Genomic DNA, 20,157 nt, shown 5'->3' with positions numbered 1-20,157 from the left:
TTTTGACAGTCATAACAACCGAAGCTCCAGTCCGGAGTCACATTTTTATCAATCTTTATTTTTTTTTATTTTTATTTTTCAGAACTTGTGTGCAATTCAGAGTGAACTGAACTAATAGTGTCTCATGAACACACAGTCATGCACAGAGACCAACAATCAAGGCTGGATGTTTGTTAAATAATATGAAAAAGTTCAGTATGTTTCTCACTAAACCGCAGAACACTTGGAATATACATCACATGATACATAAGACCACTCTATTATACTTTTGCTTCTATTTTAAAAGCTTGATGTTATAGACTGACATTATATGGCCAAGCACATTCGAGACATTTTATTTAAATCTCCTTTTGTGATATGACATAAGACAAAATTCAAGGGTGAGTAAATGATTATTTAAATTTGAACTATCCCTTTAAGGAAAAGCATTTAACTCACTGTAAAAGTATATATTTTTGTTGTAAAAAGAAGTCCGTCTTACTGGAAAATAGGTTGTGATTCCTGAATTTTATGTTGATCTCACTGCGCTGAGGCAGGGCTCTGTCTATCAAGATGAATGCACATAAATGGGACAGCACATGAATAAAGGACAGTACAAGCATACCAAAAAAATCATATCTGATCTGTAGTTCATGCTACCCATGTGTCATATTCCAAGTCTTGTGAGGGCACAAATTACTTTGAATGGTGAACAATTTAACTCATGCAGTATAGAGAGTTTGAGTATACTGAAAAGTTATTTACAAATATATACAAATAAGAAAATATATGAAATATGAAACATACACATACATATAGTACAGACCAAAAGTTTGGAAACATTACTATTTTTAATGTTTTTGAAAGAAGTTTCTTCTGCTCTTCAAGCCTGCATTTATTTGATCAAAAATAACAGAAAAAACAGTAATATTTTGAAATATTATTACACTTAAAATAATAGTTTTCTATTTGAATATACTTAAAAAAAAAAAATTATTCCTGTGATGCAAAGCTGAATTTTCAGCATCATTACTCCAGCCTTCAGTGTCACATGTAAAATCCAGTCTATCACATGATCATTTAGAAATCATTCTAATATTCTGATTTATTATGAGTTTTGGAAACAGTTCTGCTGTCTAATATATTTGATCAATAAAAGGTTAAAAAGAACTGCATTTATTCAAAAAAAAAACAAAAAAAATCTAATAATATATATTCTAATAATATATTTTATTACTATCACTTTTTATCAATTTAAACACATCCTTGAATAAAAGTATTGATTTTATTTAAAAAAAAAAAAGAAAAAAAAAAAAATTGACTGACCCCAAATTACTGACCAGTAGTGTATATTGTTTATACAAAATAATAATATAAAAAAAAAACATCTTCTTATTTTTTTATCTTATTTTTTTTTTTTTTTTATCTTTTTATTTATCATCAAAGTATCCTAAAAAAGTATCACATGTTCTGAAAAAATATTAAGCAGCAGAACTGTTTCCCAACTTTGATAATGAATCATCATATAGAATGATTTCTAAAGGATCATGTGATAATGATCCTTAAAAATTCAGCTTTGCATCACAGAAATAAATGATATTTTAAAGTATAATACAATTTAAAAACAATTATTTTAAATTGTAATAATATATCACAATATTACAATTTTTTTCTGTATTTTTGATCAAATAAATGCAGGCTTGATGAGCAGAAGAAACTTATTTCAAAAACATTAACATGTTTCCAAACTTTTGACCTGTACTGTATATATATGTGGAAAAATAATTCAAATCCAATATATTGACACATCAACATTATGAAAACTCATTAAATTGATGCTTAATATAATGACAAAATTTGGTCACGAGACACTTAAGAAACAGTTAACGTTACTGATATTGCTATTTTAGATTTGTGCCGTTTACAGTGGTTTGATTTGACATCAAATTTAATCTGTGAGAAATGTTTCAGATCGTCTAGGCACGCACAGCATACAAATATATCATTACTAAATAATATTATTTTATGAAATACATACAGTAAATGAAGTAAAACACTTACTTTCGGTGTTTTCCTTGTTAAAACCAACTTCCCCGTCTGCTCCGCTTCGCGAGTGAAAGAAAATATCTCTCTGAGGAAAGTGTAGGAGCGCACAACATATTAATGTCGCTATAAATCAATAAGATGTTATAAAATAGATATTTTAAATGAGGTAAAACGCTTACTTCTGGTCTCTCCCTTCTCTAAGTAACCCGCGTCTGCGCTGCAGAGCGATTCAAATCTGAGAGACCGTTAGGCTCGTTTAGGCGCGCGCAGCATTTAAATATCACCATAAAGTAATATCATCTTATAAAATACATGTAAACGAGGTAAAACACTTACTTATGGTGTTTTCCTTTGATAAAACAAAATCCCCAATCTTCTCCCTATCGTGAGTGAAAGAAAATATCTTATATTATATATTAAATCAATATAATGTTATTAAACACATATTTTAAATTAGATAAAAACAAGTTAACTTACTTTCAGAATTCCCTTATAGAAAATAATTAACGTCCTCGTCTGTTCCGCATCGTGAGTGAAAGGAAATGTCGTTGAGAAAAGTTTATGCGCACACAGCAAAATACATATCGTTATAAAACGATATAATATTACAGAACACATTTTATGAGTAAGATTAAACACTTTATTTCACCGAATTCCGTTCTCATGTGAGCCGCATCGCGAGCAAAAAAAATGGCATCTGTGAAAAATATTTCAGATGGGTCAGGCGCGCACACGAGCAAATGTCCCGGATGTGACTATTAACACTCAACAGTGTTAATAAGGTAACTCTGCGTATTAACACCGGCCAGAGGGGCTGTTTACACTAGTTAGGGTTAATCCTTTAAAATTCAACACCACAACTTTAACACTTTACTCTAAAAAACCTCAACACTAGGATTTCAACACTGGATAATTTGCTGTGTATCTAAACACCCTTAAATCAAGATATATATTAAAATAATAATAAATATGTAAAATTAAATTAAAATAATTTTGCCAATGGGGTCAGAAAAATAAACTTAATTCAAAAGGAAAACAAGATTATTTCTCCTGGTACCACAGGGAAATATTTGTTCTTGTACTAAGAATAAATCCACTTCATTTTTATTAAATTTTTTTTTTTTCAGAAATTACGTCTTAATATCTTAAGTCATCTTACATCTCAAGTATATCTGCAGTGCATTGAACGGTTGTGTTTTTAAGTAATGTTTTACTGTAACAAATTTAACATTGTGAAACTAACGTGACAATTTTTGATATAAATGCAATTTTTATAAATTCACAATAACACTTTACGTAAAGCCTTTATATACCTTTAATGCTTTGTAAAAGTGTTTTTAATGCATTGATTATGCAATGCATTTAATGATCTCATGAATAATTATAACCACAGTTATAATGCATTATAACACTTATCTATTCATTGTTACACCTTTAGAACGTATAATGCATTAAAACACACAACAAGCAAACCTTCAAATATCACGATGCATTTCTGGTTACAGTTATTTATGAATGCATTACAACATACATTATGAATACCTTTATAATGCATAATCCATAAAGACTTCAAGTAAAGTGTTACTGATTTCAACCTGTGTGAGATTTTCAACATTTAGCAAGGACAGTTAAACAAGTGCATGATCTAAAAGAACTCTGAGTGATATATACATATCTATAAACATAGTGAGTCATTAGCAAGCAGAAGTTTGTTGATCCATTCAGTATATTTGATCATGTACAATATGAACTCAGATGATTGTCCTGAATAAATATCACAGCACACCTCCAATATTTACAGTATAAACAAACAATATTAAAAACACGATAAAAGCAAAGGAACGGATGCGTGCGGAGAGAGCGATGACGGGCTTTGGATCGATGATGATGATGCTGATGATGATCACGGCTGTGACCTCATTCCTCCGAATCTTATGAGATTTCATATGTTACACAATTTACACCAAAACACACTTGTGTCTCATTCAACAATCAGGTTTAAACAGCTGGGGCGTTTCGGCCAATCACAGCAAACTCGCCTCATTAATATGCAAATGAGGCTCATTATAGTATTCATGAGGATCTGCTGCGTCGTACAAATCTTGTGACTTCCTTCAGTTGAAAAGACTCTCGTACGACGCTGACGAAGCATCAGGGAAAACACCAATCTGCTCTTCACAGGCTTGATGCAGCCAGACAGAAGAAGTTTCATTGTAAAGATATACAAGCCGACTGTACACACACACACACACACACACACACACACACACACACACACACACACGTGGAGCGTGTCTGTCAGCCTGAGTTCAGATACTCCAGTGCCACTTCATAGCAGAATTTGTACTGATCCTGTAGAAACACACAGAAGAAAGCAATCAAAACCAACAAAAGAGCAATGATACGCAAGTGCTATAACAAGCCTCATAGCTTAACACAGGTTTTTTTTAAATATATTTATTATATAATAAATAAAAAGAAAACAGATAGAATAGAAATGAATAAATAGAGAAAAAGCTAGAATTGTTAGAGAGCCTTTTTTGCTTTTGAGTTAATTGTATAATGATAAAAAGAAAAATAGAATTTAAAAAGAATAATATAAGCTAGTGTTAGTTTTTTTTTAAAGAATAAATTATTTTTTTCTTTCTTCTATAGAGTTAGAGGGTAGTAGTATTGAGAGTCTATAATATTTTTAAAAAGTTCTTTTTAAAAAGTTCCTTTTAAATTCTGTTTTCATTTGAATAATTTAATAATTTTGTTGTGTCTTTTTATTATTTTTTTCTTTCTTTGTTTCTTTCTTTCATTTTAAAACCTGTCTGTATAGTTTTTATACATTCTTATTCCAGTTTTGAGTGATTTTGTTACATCAAGTTAAATTTAGTGAAAATTGTATCAATTTTGTTTGTGTCATTTTTTTTAGTTTTTAAACATATTTCTTTTTAAATGTTATTTTCCCTTTTTTTTTAAATAAAGATAATAACTACTTTCTTTTTTTACTTCAGTTTTATTTTAAGTTATTTTGTACATCAACTTTTTAAATGTTATTTTCCCTTTTTTTTTAAATAAAGGTGCTTAGTACGGTCTTCACAGAGATGCCAGAGAAGAACTATTTTTGGCTCCACAAAGAAGCATTCAGTCAAAGAAGCATCTCTTTCTTACCTTTTTATAATATGAAGAACCTTCTTTCGCAAAAAAAAAAAGAAAAAAAAAAAGATATGATGTTAAAGGTTCTTTATGGAAACTTTTAGACAAAAAGGTTGTTCTGTGGCATCGTCAAGCACCTTTATTTTTAAGAGTTTGTCTGTATAGTTTTTATACATTTTTATCTTAGTTTTAGTTTTGTACATCAAGTTATACACTTAAAATTTGATAAATTTTGTTGTGTGTTTTGGTCATTTTTTTCTTTCTTTTTTAAAATGTCTATAATTTTTTTTTGTTTTTAAATGATTTTTAGTTTCAGTTTTAGTTGTGCAGAGATAAGTTTATTTATATATTGTATATTATTTTAGTTAAAGTTTTTAGTTGTTGCTGTTTAAATCAAGTAAAAATGGTTCTAGTTGTAGTAGTCTCTAAAGACTCTCGGTGAGGAGTGCTTCAGTACCAGCAGATCCACCATGTTGGGCTTGTTGTTGCGCAGGGTTTTGACGGCGTGAAACACATCCACCGAGCGCTGATGCCGCAGCATTTCACTCACGATGCTGATGGCACAAAACGTCCCGCTGCGACCGCCGCCGTTCCTGACAGAACCAGAGAAAACACGCTTCAGATGAAGACATGGCTCTGACGTAATAGATGCTGTTGTCATCACATAAAACTGAGATTCAGTGATGGATCAGAAACACAAAACACAACACTTATCAACCAACAACACAACAGAGAAAAACGAAAAACTTACTATTAACTTTAACATATAAAATAACTAAAACAGAAAAAAAAGCAAAATAAGCACACTGAATTAAAGGTGAAATTTTTAAACATAATACTAAACATTATAAATTTACTATGCATTATAAATGAAATAATAAAGCATGTTATAATGCAATATTTCTTTTTGTAAATAATTGTAGTTAAAATGCATTACAATATTTGCAGGTTGTGTTTTACTGAATTATACTTTTTAAAGGCAAAACAATGAATAGACAAGAAGTATAATGTATTAAAACTATTATTAATGTATTATAACTATGGTTATAATTAATTGTGAGATCATAGAATGCATTATAAAGCCATAACTAATGCATTAAAATTCTTTTATAATGCATTATTTTTGAAGACTTCAAGTAAAGTGTTAAATTTTTTGTTTAATAAATCAATAAAATAAATACAGTCATAAAATAAATAATGAATAATATATATATATTTTTAAATCACTGTGTATTTGTTTGTCGATAAATAAGCATGCTCATCTAACACATTTTTATAACTAATTTTATTTTTTCATTTTTTCAAACTAATAATAGTAATATAAACATTTAATATAGAGGTGAACATTGTTTTTACTCTGCAGAAGTGTTTATTTGATGAAGTGTGACGCAGCTGTGGTGCAGTGAGTGTGTTTGGCCACTAGATGGGAGTGTTTCTCTTCACATCACATCACACTCACAGCAGCCAATCAAAGGCCTTCAGATGATGATCGATCTGTTTCCTGCTGTGATCGGAGAGGATTATGGGATTGTGTGAGGAGTCTGACGTGCCTGTGTGCTCCACTGATATTACTAATCATTCCGAAAATTTACCATGGTAACCATAGTGTTCATTCCAGAAAAGCTGAGTTTAAGGGTGTTCATTCCAGAAAAGCTGAGTTTAAGGTTGTGTGTGTGTGTGTGTGTGTGTGTGAGTGTGTGATATTTACAGGCAGTGTACAACGGTGCGTCCCTCTCCTCCGTCGTACTCCTCCTGCCATTTGTCCACCTGATGGATGAGTTTGAGGAAGGAGCGTTTGGAGACGGGTGTGTCGCGGTACATCGGCCAGCCCAGAAACTGGAACTGCTGCACCATCCGGTACCCGTCCTGCGGCTGACACACACACACACACACACACACACACACACACACACACACACACCGTGTAAGAATTCAAACTTCACAACTCAAACTGGCTACAGTCATCATGAATGTGTGTGTGTGTGTGTGTGTGTGTGTGTGTGTGTTGTCGTGGCGGGTTGTTCTGAGGTCAGGGTCGGGTCGAGGTCACAGAGGTCACTGGTTAATTCTGCGTCAGGTTCAGCTGATGTCACAGGTGACGATTATGATCATTTAAGGAGATTATGTGAGATTGTGTGTGTGTGTGTGTGTGTGTGTGTGTCGGCCGCTAGAGACAGTGCTGTGCCATTTACAGGTAGATTTGATTTTACACTGATTAAGACTGATTCATTAATTTTATATGAAACTTTATATGGTTTTCTGCTTTCAGCCCAATAAGACCCAAATAAATAATCCACTGAAATAATGATCTTTTGTTGATAAAGGATTTTTATTTGCCGCATCAGGGTTTCTCAGCTGCTGTTTGGGAAAGTTAATAATGAATTAAATTCTAAAAAAATCTAAAAGAAAAATAAATCATTTTAAAATACAAATAATCAAAATAAAATCACCAAAATGTAAAAATTAAAACAAATACACAATAAAAATAATCAAAATAAACCACTGAGTGAATAATAAAAAAAAAATAATAATGTAAAATTTAAATGAATAATTAAAAAAATGCTTACTAAAATAAAATACAATTAAAATAAATGTATAAAATAATTATAAATAATTTTAAAATGAACAACTAAAAACAAATTAAACAAAAATATAAAATTAAAATAGATAAGTAAAAAATGCTTACTAAAATTAAAATGAATAAATAAGAATTTTAAAAATAAAAAAAAAACAATCGAAATTAAACTTATTAACCCACAACAGACAACCGTGGCCCATGTGAATGTGTTAATAAAATGATTGAAATATTAACTAAAATAAAACACACCCAGCGCAGCATTATACATACAGAACATCCTGATGATGACCTCCTCCACAACATCCGACAAAAAAAACACCCACATCCGCCCGTGACGATGAACACCGTTCTCCGGCCAGTACTGCGGACACAGCTGCGGACACAGCACACACACACACACACACACACACACACACACCAGGTAAGCACACACACACACACACACCAGCGTAAGCTCGTTGTTTGTGTCACACAGAGAGTCAAACACTCAAAAGGAAATAAACTGTCAAACTGGAGCGGAAACACAAATTCTCTCCAGCAGCGTAAACGCTATGAAATATTAACTGACAGATGCTCTCTCTCTCTCTCTCTCTGTGTGTGTGTGTGTGTGTGTGTGTTATCCATTCAAATCTCCCATCATCCTCTATTTGACGCCCTCACTCTCCACTGGCTGCCATTGTTGTGTTTTTGTGAAAGAATATGTGATGAAAAGGAGTTTATGTGCGGGACACGCCATCACTCCGCATCTGAAGTGTGTGTTTGTGTGTGTGTGTGTGTGTATGTGAGTCTGTGCGAGTGTGTGTGAGTGTGTGTGTGTGTGTGTGTGTGTGTGTGTGTGTGTGAGAGTGTGTGCGATTGTGTGTGTAAAAACATCCACTTCTGCTCACAAACTCACTCAAAGCCATGTAAACACCTCTGTGTTGAACAACGGACAGAAATGACTCATGTTCACAAGTTTGATTCCTTTCAGTGAATCATTTCAACTGTCTGTTTCAATGAATTCAAAGCTTAGATTTAAATGTCAGTTTTTCCCCATGTATTTAAATGCTTAGTAATAAACAACAATATTTCCCTGCTGATATTCATACTATGTTCTTGTTATCAAATGGAAATATGATTCGTCCTCGTCTCATGACAGAAATGAGCGTGTTCAGACAGAGATGATTCAGTGGAGTCACTCAATTAAACTTCAGCAGAAAAAGCAGTTGGTAAGTTTGATTCATTTCAGTGAATCACTTCAAACTGAGTTTTCCTGAATGATTCCAAAACTCGAATTTCCTCCAATTCGAATTTGTTCATCATGCTCAGTATCAGTGTCTCTCTGTGTAATTTCTGTTATTTTATAGGTGCATATGAATGAAAATTTAATAGGATTCTTCCTCATCTGAGGCTTATTGAACAGAATATCTATTCAAACCTCAGTAGAGTTAGGTTAAGTTGGAAGTTTAAATTATCAAAGTTTCAAATACAAAAAAAATGATTCAATACTTTCAATAGTGTTTTTTTCATTAGTGTTTGTGTGTTATGTGTTTTTTCATGTGTTAAAAAGTTTAGTATAAACATCTGTGGGTAAATATTATTTTTACTGGGGCATATAAATGCAAACAATTACATTTTTCATTATTAAATTTTTCTTCCTTGTCTTCCTTGCAAAAAAATGATCTCTATAAAGAACTTCACTACAAATGACTTGCTTCTTCAGTCAGACCAAGGCTGCATCTCATTGCTAGTTTTACTTGATCTTAGTGCTGCGTTCGACACCATAGATCACGACATACTCATAGATAGATTACAAAACTATACAGGCATCCAAGGGCAGGCTTTTAAGATGGTTTAGATCCCCTACCTGTCCGATCGCTACCACTTTGTGTTTTTAAATGGGGAGTCATCTCATTTATCACCAGTAAAATATGGAGTGCCACAAGGATCTGTTCTAGGTCCTCTGCTGTTTTCTGTTTTCCAATATACATGTACCCCTTGGTAATATCATTAGAAAATACGGGATTAGTTTTTTCCACTGTTATGCTGAGGATTCTCAAACTATATATCTCAACAAGACCAGGTGAAACTTCTAAATTTATCTAAGCTAACAGAGTGTGTTAAAATGTAAAAGATTTGGATGACCAATAATTTTCTCCTATAAATTCAGATAAGACAGAGATATTACTTATTGGACCAAAAACATTACACAGAATCTCGTAGATTACAATTTGCAATTAGACGGATGTACTGTTACTTCCTCTACTGTCAAAAAATCTGGGTGTTATATTAGACAGTAACTTGTCTTTTGAAAATCATATTTCCCATGTTACAAAAACAAGCATTCTTCCATCTTAGAAACATTGCCAAGCTACGGAAACCATGTTACCTGTTCCTGATGCAGAAAAGCTAGTTCATGCGTTCATGACCTCTAGAACTGGACTATTGTAATGCACTGCTAGGTGGTTGTCCGCATCCTCAATAAACAAGCTACAGGTCAGTCCAAAACTGCAGCGAGGCTAGAGTCCTTACCAGGTCAAGAAAATATGATCATATTACCCCAATACTACAGTCTCTGCACTGGCTACCTATTAAGTTCCGTATCAGTTACAAACTATTATTACTTACTTATAAAGGCCCCCTTATGGTTTAGCTCGCTGCGTACCTAACTAGTCTTGTAACCACGCTACAATCCATCACGCTCCCTAAGGTCACAAAACGCTGGACTTTTGGTAGTACCTAGGATAGCAAAGTCCACTAAAGGAGGTCAAGCTTTTTCACATTTGGCTCCCAAACTCTGGAATTGCCTTCCTGATAATATAAAAAACTACCAAATTTTGCTATAAGTTTGATTGCAACATATAATCATTACTGTTAATAGTGTTCTCCGTCTGTTTGATTACATGACTTTAACTAACTGCATGGTTTTTACTGTACAATTCTGCCATATGGACATTAACTTGAGATCTCCACTGATAAGCTATTACTAAATATAATGTGGAACTACTTCAATTTTCTGTAAAGCTGCTTTGCAGTTTGGAGCAGTTGGGGGTTTGGTGCCTTGCTCAAGGACACCTCAGTCGTGGTATTACCGTCCCGAGACTCGAACCCACAACCTTAGGGTTAGGAGTCAAACTCTCTAACCACTATGCCACAACTTCCCCAATCACTTCAAGTTGTCAGTTTTAATTACTCAATTCAAAACTCTGAATATTTGTTTGCACTGTATGTGCTAAAATGATGAGTATAAATATCAACAGGTAAATATTGCTGTTTATGACTTTGTTATATTGGTGCATAAATGAAAATGATTGCATATGATTGTTCATTCAGTGATGATCTTTAGACACTTGAGGCTGTGTGTGTGTGGGTGTGTGTGTGTGTGTGTGTGTGTGTGTGTTTGCACAGGTTTGAGCTTCTTTGATGGGGTTTGTTCTGACAGAGCCTGAGGCTGTCTTTCCCACAGACACACACACTAGAATCTCAATCACCGTCACACACACCACACACACACAACACACACACACACACACACACACATGCACACACACACACACCACACACACACAACACTGTCTCTCTCTCTCTCTTCTCTCTCACACACACACACACACAACACACACACACACACACTGTCTCTCTCTCTCTCTCTCTCACACACACACACACACACACACACACACACACACACACACTGTCCTCTCTCTCTCTCTCTCTCTCTCTCTCACACACACTTATTTAAACTTTCAGCAAAAAAAGTGTTAATAAATTTGAATAATTTCAGTGAATCAAAATAAGTTTTATACTTATATTTTTATTGCGTTCTGTACAGGTACATTTAAAGTATTTGTTGTGGAGTGTTTATAATGTTTGTAATAAACATTTTTATTTAATGGTATTTAGATTATTTCTGAAGCATCTTGTTGCGGAGTGTGACAAGAAACTAAAATACATGTTTAGAGTTCCAGTTAAGTTTGATTCATTTCAGTGACTGAACTGATTCAGAGCTCTGATTCAAAAACTCTTGACAAAAACTGTTTGTGTTATTAATGTTCATATGTCATTATCTCTGTGTGATTTTTTTTACATGTATGTTTTAGTATAAATATCAGTAAGTAAATATTGCAGTTTATGATTATGTATTGTTATATACGTGCATATAAATGAAAACAATTCAATATGATTCTTCTTCATCTGGTGATGAGACAGAGGTGATTCAATAGAGTCACTCGTTTAAAAAATTCAGCGGGAAAGAGAGCTGATAAATTTGATTCAATGATTTGTTTTATACTCTATATTTTTAATTTGTCTTCTGTTCTGAATGTGGGTAAATGTAAAGTACTTATTGTGGAGTGTTTATAGTGTTTGTGAATGTTGCATTTGCTTGCATTGAACATGATTCTGATTGCAATAATAAAATATGACATACACTGATACAATAATTGCAATTCTGACCTGGTGTGACTTTCAGTCAGTTCAGTTAAAAAATTACTTTTCTGAAAACCCAGCGGTTCAGAGACACGTTCTTGTGCTTCAGCACTTGATCAAAATAATAAAGAATAATAAATGAACTCCTAACAGCATGGGTCTGACCTGCGCCGGATCCACATCGTTTAGCATCACGATAGATGTGCAGTGGTAGTCCAGAACCAGACGCCAGAAGTCCTTCACTGTGTTTGGCAAAGGATGCTGGGTAACGATGAACGCAGACGGCTGCTTGTAGCTCTGACAGAGAGATGAAGAACACGAGACAGTCATTATCAAATTATACAAAGAGTATTCATGATAAAACATTTAGAGTTTAGGAATCAGTCTCATGTGAGTGAGCATCGTATGTCACTTCACTAATGTTCTTGTTTAAGGGCCCTTGAAGGAGTTCTGTCACATGATCAATGCAAACGTGTTTCTGTAGAGTTTGAGAGTTCGGCCTGCATCTCGATGTGAGCAACAGAACACGAAGATGACAAAAAAAGATGTCTAATCATCATGAAAATTTTTTGTGATATTATTTTTTAGTGCAATTAAATGCATTTATCTCTTTCTCTATCTCTCTCAACCCCCCCCCCCCCCAAAAAAAAAACAAACAAACAAATAAATAAATAAATAAATATTTTACACATTACATTTAGCATACAGTATGTGACCCTGCAGCACAGAAGCAGTCATCAGTAGCACAGGTATATTTGTAGCAATAGACAACAATACATTGTATGAGTCACAAATTATACATTTTCTTTTTATGCCAAAAATCATTAGGATATTAAGTAAAGATCATGTTCCATGAAGATATTGTGTAATTTTCTTACCGTTAATATATCAAAACCTAATTTTTGATTAATATTATGCATTGCTAAGAACTTCATGTGGACAACTTTAACCCTAATAAATAAATAAATAAATAAATAAATAAATAAATAAAATAAATAAATAAATAAATAAATAAATAAATAAATATTTCACTCATTACATTTAGCATATCATTTTACAATTTAAAATGTAAAATTGAATTTTATATGGTATGTGTCTGTTGTTCTGCATTTAATAATGCAATTTTAAAAAATTCAAATAAAAAATAATCACATTACACTAATGAGAATGAAAACAGAGATTCATGCATTTGCATAAAATAATATAAAAATAAATAAATAAATATATAAATATACAAAATACATGGGTCAAGACTAAAAAGGGTTTAAGTCATAAAAAAAAAATAATGATTTTTAAAACTGTTGTTGTTCCCAAAAAACAAAAAATTAAATAAATAAATAAATAAAAAGTTTTCTGTTTCATGTAATTGTATTTTTGTTTTGTTTTTCTAGGCAAAAATAATTATCATACATTTTCCCCTGATTTACAGAAGAGACCCACTAAAATGTCATTCAGTGTAACAATCTTGTCAGGCATATTTACAACAAAAATCAATTTATAACACATTAAAAAACTAATTGCTTTCACCCCAAATATTAATTAGTTGTAATTTAATTTTTTTTATTTTATTTAATGTTTTTTTTTTATTTGCCACTATCCTAGGTTTTGCCCATTTGTCAGTAAGAATTTTTTACTAATTTAAAACAATAACATTTAACATGCTCACTTATTATTTTATATATTTTAATATGTACAAGTCAGAATAAGCATGTTATTTGAATTTTTACATAAATATAAGTGTTACACTGAATGACAATGGAATATTATTTCAAACAAATTTCGACATTTTATTCTCCAAAAACTTATTTGAAACCTTAAAATTAGACACTTTACTTGTATTCAGTGTGCTTTCTATGGACATAAAATCACTTTTGTACATTTCTTTTGATGCAGACATCTTAACGTCTTTGACATCGTGTATATATATATATATATATATATATATATATATCTATATATATATATATATATTATATTATATATATATAATATAATATATATACACATGTATGTATGTATGCATTTTCCTCATGCAAAATCTAATTTTTTTTTTCTAATTTTTTTTCTAATTTTGCTGTGACAGAGGGTACTAATGGAGTGAGGTGCGGTGGCGTACGTCCATGAGCGCGGCGTTGATGTAGTTGCTGCTCTCTCCGTCGATGGTGATGAGAGAAGGGAAGGGCAGGCAGCGGTCAGGAGGAAGCACATCCATGCAGCGGTTCTTCTCATGATTCCTCGGAAGCAGAGCGATGCTACAGTCCTCCACACGCAGCGTCGGCGTCACCATGTTCAGCGTCTGACAACACCACCAGACCGACATTATTTACATATTACCCTCACTGTGAATAAAACATTACAGGCTGATGTAATTAACACAGACAGCATTCATACTAAAACCTCACATTTTAGAAGTAAAACCGGCCGCTGAAACACTAAAACACTGAAATACAAACACTGAAACACTGAAACACGAACACTGAAACACAAACACTGAAACACAAACACTGAAACACGAACACTGAAACACGAACACTGAAACACGAACACTGAAACACAAACACTGAAACAAACACTGAAACACTGAAACACAAAAACTGAAACACTGAAACAGAAACACTGAAACACAAACACTGAAACACTGAAACACTGAAACACTGAAACACGAACACTGAAACACAAACACTGAAACAAACACTGAAACACTGAAACACAAACACTGAAACAGAAACACAGAAACACTGAAACAAACACTGAAACACAAACACTGAAACACAAACACTGAAACACTGAAACACAGAAACACTGAAACACAAACACTGAAACACAAACACTGAAACACAAACACTGAAACACAAACTCTGAAACACAAACACTGAAACACTGAAACACTGAAACACTGAAACACAAACACTGAAACACTGAAACACTGAAACACAAACACTGAAACACTGAAACACTGAAACACTGAAACACAAACACTGAAACACTGAAACACAAACACTGAAACACAAACACTGAAACACAAACACTGAAACACTGAAACAAACACTCAAACACAAACACTGAAACACAAACACTGAAACACTGAAACAAACACTCAAACACAAACACTGAAACACTGAAACACAAACACTGAAACACAAACACTGAAACACTGAAACACAAACACTGAAACACAAACACTGAAACACTGAAACACAAACACTGAAACACAAACTCTGAAACACTGAAACACAAACACTGAAACACTGAAACACAAACACTGAAACACAAACACTGAAACACTGACACACAAACACTGAAACACAAACACTGAAACACTGAAACACAAACACTGAAACACTGAAACACAGAAACACTGAAACACAAACACTGAAACAAACACTCAAACACAAATACTGAAACACTGAAACACAAACACTGAAACAAACACAAACACAAACACTGAAACACTGAAACACAGAAACACAAACACTGAAACACAAACTCTGAAACACTGAAACACAAACACTGAAACACAAACACTGAAACACTGAAACACAAACACTGAAACACTGAAACTCTGAAACACAAACTCTGAAACACTGAAACACAAACACTGAAACACTGAAACACAAACCTGAACTGTGAAACACAAACCCTGAAACACAAACTCTGAAAACAACTGAAACACAAAACACTGAAACACTGAAACACAAACACTGAAACACAAACACTGAAACACAAACACTGAAACACTGAAACACAGAAACACAGAAACACTGAAACACAAACACTGAAACAAACACTCAAACACAAATACTGAAACACTGAAACACAAACACTGAAACACTGAAACAAACACAAACACAAACACTGAAACACTGAAACACTGAAACACAGAAACACAAACACTGAAACACAAACTCTGAAACACTGAAACACAAACACTGAAACACAAACACTGAAACACTGAAACACAAACACTGAAACACTGAAACTCTGAAACACAAACTCTGAAACACTGAAACACAAACACTGAAACACAAACACTGAAACACTGAAACACAAACACTGAAACACACTGGAAACACAAAACTCTGAAACACTGAAACACAAACACTGAAACACAAACTCTGAAACACTGAAACACAAACACTGAAACACAAACTCAAACACAAACACTGAAACACAAACACTGAAACACAAACACTGAAACACTGAAACACAAACACTGAAACACAGAAACACAAACACTGAAACAAAAACACTGAAACAAAAAAACACTGAAACACAAACACTGAAACACTGAAACTCAAACACTGAAACTCAAACACTGAAACACAAACACTGAAACACAAACACTGAAACTCAAACACTGAAACTCAAACACTGAAACACAAACACTGAAACACAAACACTGAAACACTGAAACACAAACACAGAAACACTGAAACACAAACACTGAAACACAAACACTGAAACACTGAAACTCTGAAACACTGAAACTCTGAAACTCTGAAACACTGAAACACAAACACTGAAACACTGAAACACAAACACTGAAACACTGAAACTCAAACACTGAAACACAAACACTGAAACACAAACACTGAAACACTGAAACACTGAAACACAAACACAGAAACACTGAAACACTGAAACACTGAAACACTGAAACACAAACACTGAAACACAAACACTGAAACACAAACACTGAAACACAAACACTGAAACACAAACACAGAAACACTGAAACACAAACACTGAAACACTGAAACACAAACACTGAAACACAAACACTGAAACACTGAAACACTGAAACACAAACACAGAAACACTGAAACACAAACACTGAAACAAACACTGAAACACTGAAACACAAACACTGAAACACAAACACTGAAACACTGAAACACAAACACTGAAACACGAACACTGAAACACGAACACTGAAACACAAACACTGAAACAAACACTGAAACACTGAAACACAAACACTGAAACACAAACACTGAAACACAAACACTGAAACAAACACTGAAACACATACACTGAAACACTGAAACACAAACACTGAAACACTGAAACACAAACTCTGAAACACTGAAACACAGAAACACTGAAACAAACACTGAAACACAAACACTGAAACACTGAAACACAGAAACTCTGAAACACTGAAACACTGAAACACAAACACTGAAACACTGAAACACAAACACTGAAACTGCAGAAAATGACGTTCTGCTTCAGTATTAGTAATTTAGCTTTTTTAATAAATATATAGACATTTGGTTAACACTTTACACACACACACACAGTGTTTTTAATGCATTCATTATTATTAATTAATTTTATAACATTATAAAACTTATCTATTCAGCTTTACACCTATATTTAGAAAATATAATATAAAAAAATATAAAATAAAAACATGACAATCAAACCATTAAATATTACAATGCATTTTAACTTTGGTTACATTTCTTTATGAAAAAGATATGAACACCTTTATTATGCATAAATGCTGTAAGTAAAGTGTCACTGATATTTGAACTGGAAAACAAGACAAAAATAAAGTACAAACAAAATAAAATAGTAGTTTTGATTTTTCTATAAATGTGCAAGCAGCAGAAGAGATAAAGAACTGTTCAGTGCTTGAAATCTGCTGCAGAAACAGAAAAACAAGCCTGACATTTTCTGTTTCCAATACTGGCCTAATCAAATCAATGCTGATAATGTCTTTGAAACGTCCTGATAACTGATGCAGTCACTCACTGAAATATTGTGCGGCTCTGATATTCAATACACGCGCTCATATTTTACCGTTTCTTCACTGCAGCACTTTGTAAATCAAATCAATGCAGAAACACAGAAAGCGTTTCATATCTTCAGCTCTGAAAGCCTTTATAAAACAATCAAGCGTCTCACCCCTGAACTCCTCTTTGATTGGACTGGAGTTGGTCTGAGGATCCAATCGGTTCATGTCGTAGTAAACAGAGCGAAGCTGATTGGCTGGGATGGTGGTGTCGCCGCAGAGACACGCCTCCAAGATGGCGTCATGAATGAAGACATACTGCTCCTGACAAACACAAGAAACAAGATCCAGCATGACTGAAGACTATCAAACCATGACAGAACGACTAGAGTTCAAAAGTTTTTTTTAAAGAAATGACTACTTTTGTTCTTCAAGCACACATTAAATTGATCAAAAGTGACACTAAAGACATTTGTCGTGTTCCAAAAGATTTCTATTTAAAATAAATGCTGTTCTTTTGAACTTTCTATTCATCTGTGAATACTAAAAAATAAAATGTATCACAGTTTCCACAAAAAATATTGTGCAGCACAACTATTTTCAACACTGTAAACAAGAAATTTTAAAAAAGGAAATTGAAATTAAATATTTTAAGTATTATTATTATAAGGGGTGGCACGGTTCAACTTTTTCACGGTTTTAGAGTCACGGTTTCGGTATGGTTCGGTATGTGCTATGTTTATGGAAAAACTATACTTTCAAATTAAAAAAATAAAAATAAGAATATTCTATCCAACTACAAGCAACAGCACAAATAAATACAAATAAATACAAAAAATAAACAGTGATTTTCAGTATTTTTTAGGTAGGTCTAGCATTGGTTTTTAGGAACAGAAATTGAATAAAGTAATCAAAAGTTATACAGCTTTGCATATTGGACTGTATAAATTAAAGATTATTCTTTATTAAAGTTACAAAAGCTTTTCAATCAAGAGCAGTGAGTGATTTCTTTGTTGTTGCTGTTCGATTAATATTAAGACTGTCCCTTTAAGAGGATGCACTGATCCAGTACATTCAGCTGGCTATGTCTGCTATAGGATACTTACCAAGATGGGCATTTTGACATAATTTTTGTGTGAATTTGTCCATTTAAACACAATACTTCAGAGAGAGCTTAATATTTGCACGCGTTCTGAGGCGCGTGTTTGCATGCTTCGGATGAGCGCACGCACAAATCTTCTCACATATGAGTTTAGTTTAAACACATATTAACATGTGCTGTTCAGGTCTCACCTGTGCGCGCGCTATCAGCACCTGGGTGATGACGGAATAAATGACTGCTCATATTCCAGTATACTGCATTTACATTGAACAAGAGTCAATGGTTTTTTCTTTTTTCTTTTTTTCTCATCACTGTTGTTGTAATGTCTGGGAAGCCAGAATGCGCATCCATCAACAGAAACATATATTAGCTGAACCCTGTTTGTTTTATGTGTTATTTATAGCAAACCATATTACACATGCTTTGTCAGATTTAAGTTGAACCGCGGTCCGAGCGCGTGCGGAACCATGTGTGGAGAACCGAACCGTCCCTCCCCTAATTATTACTATTATTATTATTATTATTATTATTATTATTAAAAATGTTTAATTTTAATCAAAATTAAACAATTGTTACCTATTAAAATTAATTTTAAATTAATGCAAACATGTCAATATAAATTATTATAAATATCATTAATGTAATTAAGAAAATGAAAAAAGTTAAATTAAATTTTAATAAAAAAATTTAATAATTTTAAATACTAATATAATTATTAAATTAATATAAATATGTAAGAATATTATAAATATAATAACTGTAAATTAATTATAAAAGCTGTTTTTTAATATAAGGGGAAAAAAATTAGTATTTTTAATTAAAAAAATAACATTTTAATAAAAATTTAGTCATTTTAATTATTAATATAAATGTTAAATCAATAAAAATATGTATATACATATATACATATGTCATTAATTAAGAAAATGAAAATTTATTTTTTAATGATTAATCAGCATATTAGAATGATTTCTGAAGATCATGTGACACTGAAGACTGAAGACTGATGCTGAAAATACAGCTGCACATCACAGAAATAAATTACATTTTAACAGAGATTCACATAGAGAACAGTTGCCTGCCAAGCGCAAGAGACTTCTTTCCAAAAACATTCACAAATCCTGCCAAGCCCAAACTCTGGTGAGCAGAAGAGACTCTTCA

The 20,157-nt window shown here is 32.8% G+C and overlaps 1 protein-coding gene and 1 long non-coding RNA gene across 3 annotated transcripts in view; both read right to left on the bottom strand.

The window, feature by feature from the left end:
• Positions 1–361: 361 nt before the first annotated feature.
• LOC109103717 lies at positions 362–2,405 on the bottom strand. 2 transcript variants are annotated; one of them, XR_002020080.2, is made up of 4 exons: positions 2,362–2,405; positions 2,205–2,260; positions 2,041–2,110; positions 362–544 (listed from the first exon to the last, which is right to left on the bottom strand). It is a non-coding gene; the product is annotated as an uncharacterized LOC109103717 (long non-coding RNA). The 2 variants fall into 2 exon arrangements; XR_002020079.2 differs by having other exon boundaries at positions 2,205–2,399.
• A 470-nt stretch (positions 2,406–2,875) lies between these two features.
• LOC109103661 (receptor-type tyrosine-protein phosphatase mu-like) overlaps positions 2,876–20,157 on the bottom strand; it is a 203,259-nt gene continuing 185,977 nt past the window's right edge. The window contains exons 31-37 of the mRNA XM_042719198.1: positions 18,069–18,218; positions 14,271–14,450; positions 12,320–12,451; positions 7,995–8,120; positions 6,878–7,041; positions 5,627–5,762; positions 2,876–4,377 (exon numbers count right to left, since the gene is read on the bottom strand). Coding sequence (XP_042575132.1) covers positions 4,324–4,377; positions 5,627–5,762; positions 6,878–7,041; positions 7,995–8,120; positions 12,320–12,451; positions 14,271–14,450; positions 18,069–18,218 — 942 coding nt within the window. The 3' untranslated portion in view covers positions 2,876–4,323. The remainder of the gene's footprint in view (positions 4,378–5,626; positions 5,763–6,877; positions 7,042–7,994; positions 8,121–12,319; positions 12,452–14,270; positions 14,451–18,068; positions 18,219–20,157) is intronic.

The sequence above is a fragment of the Cyprinus carpio genome, chromosome B2, assembly GCF_018340385.1.
Source record: "Cyprinus carpio isolate SPL01 chromosome B2, ASM1834038v1, whole genome shotgun sequence".
Lineage (NCBI taxonomy): Eukaryota > Metazoa > Chordata > Actinopteri > Cypriniformes > Cyprinidae > Cyprinus > Cyprinus carpio.
This window is presented reverse-complemented; position numbering and strand designations above follow the sequence as displayed.